Below are 4,945 nucleotides of genomic sequence, written 5' to 3'. Positions count from 1 at the left end.
GCCCCTGGCAACAGCCGTCGAGGCACGGGAGACGCTGGTACCGTCAGCCCTTCTGCACTCCGCTCACCAACGCCAGCGCCACCCCAGGACCTCGCCCTTCCTGAGGCGGTCCCCACGTGAGTCTGCCACCCTCCCTGCAACTCCACACGTTCCCCGGAAGCGAGATCAGGTGTAAGTGAGGCCCTCCAGTGGGGCATGCAGAGAGCTCGGCCGACTCCTGAGGTGAAGGTGACCCGCACCCAGCCCTCCACCCAGCCCAGCTGTGCAGCGGCAGAGCCACCAGGCTCCTCGAGTTCTGGCTGCTGAGCGCATGCTGTCCCCACTGGAGCACCCGGAGTGAAGGTCCTGACCAGGAGCGGTCACCTCTGATAGCACTCCTGGGCCTACCGCCCACACAGCCCCACCTCGCCACCCCCAGCCTGGGCTACTGTCAGCGACCCGCTCGGTTTCAGGCGGGGAGCAGAGAGGCAGGGCTGTGGCAGAGGGGGCACAGGGGGCCAGTGCACCTCCCCAGTCCATGGGCGGCCCACAGAGGTCAGCGGGAGTGTCCGGGAAAGTGCAGTGACAGCCCGGGCCTGGCCAAGCAGGACCACGGAAGTACCAGGGCTGACAGCCACCGTCTCAGCCATTGTCCCAAGCCGTGGGAGGGCACATGCAGCTCCCACAGACCCCGCACCCCGTGGCCCGAGCAGGCCCTGTGTGTCCCCACACTCATCAGCTGGGTGCTCTGCTCGCATGGCCCGAGCGGCCGGGGCAGGCCAGGCCAGGTCAGGGACCAAGGGGCTGAGCTCTATGGCTGGAAGGTTGGAGACAGTGCATGGGCGTGTCCGTGGGTGTGTCCTCTACGTGTGTGCATGCAGATCCCTGCGGGGTCTCACGGCCTGGAGACGTACCTTGGAGGACACGATCCTGTTGTCCGGGTGTCTCTGCGGGATGTAGGCCTCGGCGCCAGGCGGGGGCTCCCGGTGGCCCACGTAGATGGTGCGACTGTCCACACAGTTCTCCTCCCCCGCGCACTGTGGGTGAGAGTACAGCGTCAGGTACGGCTACAGCCTGCCCGGGAGCTCTCCCCTCAGGGTGTGCCCATGGAAACAGACACCTGCCCTTCCTGACCGAGGGCGGGAGAGCTTTGCGCAGGCCCCAGCTGTCCCGAGTCAGCGGCCCCACGGGCGCAGGGCTCCCTCTAGGCCAGAGGCTCGTGCAGATGAGGGAAACACCAGGAGGCACGTGGTGTCCCCCGAAGCTAGCCGGGTGGGGACAGCCTGCAGGCTGGTCTGAGAATCGCGGCTGACGGCCCAGCCAAGGCTCGCAGCAGAGGACGAGCTGGGGCAATGGCCTCATGGGATCCAGACGCAGCAGGTCACCCGGCCACCCGGGTCCTGGTTCCTGCACGGGGAGTCTGGCTGTCCTGGCGCTGAGAGGACACTGGGCCCTGGGCACTCGTCCTACCCACGCCATCAGCACAGGGCACGCAGCGCACAAGGCCACCTCAGAACCCACGGCCTCGGCCCGCACCCCGGTTCTTCTAAAGGAACCCGGGCGTCAGCTTTGCTGGGAACAAGTGAGCTGACGAGGTGACAGAGGCACCCGTGGGTGAAGACACGGTCAGAGGCGGGCGGTCAGGACAGGGAATGCCTCAGGGTCACAGACAGGCTCAGAGCTGAGCCACGGGCCAGCCAGACCCGCCACCCCTGAAGTCCACTGCATGGGGGTGGCAGTGGCCACTGGCACCCCACTCTCATCTTCCAACACACCCATCTGCGACGGCTGTCCCCGAGTTCCTTGTCCTGCGACAGCCGACGTGAATGGAAGGGAGAGACCCCACCAGCCCCGTAGATGCGACGTGTCCAGGCTGCTCAGCAGGGACTATAAAATGGCCTTCTATGGCCTCGACTGCCTAGGCCCTGGGGGCAGACTCGGACGTGGCCGCCCCCTGGCCAGGATGGGGCATTTCCCTCGGCGTGGACGTGAGGAGCCCGCGGACTGCTGAGACCATGGCCCACGGCGCGCACAGGGCAGCCAGACCCTGCCCTTCAGCCTCGCCGCAAGCCGGCCGCCTTCCTGTCCCTAGCGGGCGCTGGCATTCCCCAGCCAGGCCCCCTCCAGGCAGTGGGGACGCCGGAGCCTCTCAGCCCGGCAGCACATCCGTCCCTGGCACTCAGACCGCCCGGCCCTGCCCCCTTAGGCACAAACAAAACTCACTGATGTGACACACGGACACGATGCCAACATGACGCCAACGTGACATGAATGTGGCATGACTGTGACACCAACATGACGTGAACGTGACACGAACGTGACAGGGACATGACAATTCCAGAGACGTCTCTTCTCTGCTTCGAGGCAGTGGCTAAATTTCGGGAGTGCCCACAAGCCAGGACACTGTGACCCGAAAGCCACAATCTCCCCAGCCGCGTGGCCACCCACGGGTGGGGGAGTCTCCAGCCAGGACCAGGGCCCTGTCTGCATGAGGGGGTGATTAGACTGGAGCGATGAAGCCTGATCGCACCCCAACACGTGAGCGGACGCTGGCTGTTAGATACTCCCATTAAAGACGACCACGGGACTCTGGGCCCTCCACCTGGACGCGTGCGAAGCTGCCGCCATGTGGGGGGTGAACACAAAGTGCCACCCACACGTGGAGGACTCGCCTGTGCCCTCAGACCCAAACGTCCTGAGAAGGAAGCAACCGGGCCCTGCTGGGCGGCCACCGGGCAGTCCCCGGCAGAGGCCGTGCGGGACGCTGGGCTGCCCTGTGCTCTTGCTCTGACGGTCACCGCACGATGGACGAAGCCGACCGCGGACACAAGGGACGGCCTGTCAGCACTTTCTGTGTTCCCACCCAGGCACGTCGCAGAAACAAGCGGTAAGGAGGCAGGACCTCGACGAGGCCACACATCACTCCACGGTCTCGGCTTCGGAGAGGCCAGCAACGTCTGCCCCTTGGGGCTCGGCCTCTCCTGGAGGGCCGTGTGTGTGGTCCCCTCAATGTGTGGCTCCAGACGGGTAATGCTGAGAGTCTGGGGACACGGGTACGGCCGGGCGCAGCTGGAGTGAGCCCACCAGGCTGGCTCGTGACCATCCACGCACCGTGCCCGCCGGCTGCTGGCCTGCTGTGTGACCACGGACCGGCCACATCTCTGTGGGGCCTCGGCAGCGAGCGGGACAGCTGAGAGCCTTGGCCACCTCTGGCGCAGAGTTCTGGCTTTCATATGGCGAGCGAGGCCACAAACGGTGAGCCCCAGGGACGGAGCTGGGACCTACTGAGCCCCGGCCGCCGGCCTGTCAGACGGGCGAGCAGGACGGAAGTGACGCCTCACCGCGCTTTCAGGGTAGAGTGGGGCTGGCCCGCCACATGGTGCTAAGGTGGCTGGATTCCACACGGCCCACTGTACAGTTCGAGTCCCGGGCCAGGGCTGCAGCGCTGACGGGGCCTGGCAGGAGGACGGAGGGCCAGCGTCCTTCACTGCTACAGGAGAGAGACTGTTAATTCCATCTCAGACAGAAGCTAGAGGTGGCGGCGTGCCCAGGAGTGCCACACACGCAGGACCAACACTGGAGCATGGGCTTGCACAGGCTGACGGACCGAGTCACACAGGCCCCTCTGGGATCAAGCCCGCGTGAGCAAGAGTCCTCGGAGCCACGCTCCGTCTCCGACCTCCGATTCCTGGGCATACTCACGCCCTCTCCACTGCAGCCCCACCCGCAAACGAGGCCCCCCCCCCCCCCCCCCCCCCCTGCCACTGTGCTGCTCACGTGGCGGGAGGAGACGAATGACCACCAGTGACCCGGTCTGACCCCGCCACTGTGCCACACACCCCGGCGGGCGCGGCCTGGACAGGAACGTGCACACGGGTCACCTCGCCTGGGATCCGGGGTTTCCAGACATCTGATCACGACCTGACATCCATGTTACGTCGTGGCCCAGCTCATCATGTCCTGGAAAGCGAAGCCCTGGCCCCACGCCGGCCACGGAGCCCCGGAAAGAGAAGCCCTAGCCCCACGCCAGCTCTCCTGTCCCCACTCTGCTCCCCCAACGCCAGCCCGCCCCAAGCTTCGGGGGCTGCCCTGGCAGCGGCCTGCATACCCTTGTTTGCAAAGTGCAGAGCAGAACTTCGGCCTCCCGGTCCGGGAGCATCTCTGGAGTCTCTTTCCCGAAGCCTCACTCGCACCCATGTCTCCAAACACAGGAGTCAGGGGAGCCAGGCTACCTGCAGTCCCACGACCTCCCAGGCTCAGGGGCTGGCGGACTGCAGGAAGGCTGTGGAGGGCACCTCACACGTGCTCTGCTGTTTAAACCCAAACCTCGCAGCCCTGTTTTCCAGACCAGGCATGCCTGGAGGGCAGAGATCCTGGGCCACCGTCCCCGGTGCAGCTCCGTGGTCTCCAGGCACAGCAGGACGGCCAGCAGGGAGGCACGCGCCCGAGAGCACCGTGGCTGAGTCCGGTTTTCCTAGCTCGGTGTCCATCCAACTCACAAAGGGAAGGCCAGCTTCCTCTCCCACGATGCACTACGGTCTCTGAAAAGCTCAGTGCTCAGGGTGTGCGTGGTGACTGGGAGCCTAGGCGACAGCACAAGGCGGGTCCAATAAACGGGCCTCGTTACGCTCACGTCCATCCACGCACGGTCTGCGGCGGTCCTGGGCAGGCAGGCGCCATCCGACCCTGGCCCCGGGCCGTGCATGTCCTCCCTGGCCCATGGGAGCAGGGCAAGGTGGAGCGGGTCTAGCATGGACAGGGAAATGGCAGAGCTGGGGGCCTCTCAGTGTCCCAGGGCCCTGCCGAGCCGGCTCCAAGATGACAGCCTGACCCCACGTCCCAGGATTCCCCGGCTCCCCCGGGCAGTGGTGGAGACGGCGTGATGGGTGGGGGCACCAGGACAGTGCGCATCCCCACCCCGAGCTGCCCCACCAGAGAAGTCCCCGCACTGACAGACGGGGTCATG

The 4,945-nt window shown here is 66.1% G+C and overlaps 1 protein-coding gene across 1 annotated transcript in view; it reads right to left on the bottom strand.

The window, feature by feature from the left end:
* The window catches only part of ATP11A (ATPase phospholipid transporting 11A), a 146,159-nt gene that overhangs the window by 73,162 nt on the left and 68,052 nt on the right, over positions 1–4,945 (bottom strand). Inside the window, 1 exon segment of the mRNA XM_027776208.1 lies at positions 894–1,016. Within this exon segment, the coding sequence (XP_027632009.1) occupies positions 894–1,016 (123 nt within the window).

This window comes from Tupaia chinensis, unplaced genomic scaffold (genome assembly GCF_000334495.1).
Source record: "Tupaia chinensis unplaced genomic scaffold, TupChi_1.0 Scaffold000644_1, whole genome shotgun sequence".
NCBI classification, from domain to species: domain Eukaryota; kingdom Metazoa; phylum Chordata; class Mammalia; order Scandentia; family Tupaiidae; genus Tupaia; species Tupaia belangeri.
This window is presented reverse-complemented; position numbering and strand designations above follow the sequence as displayed.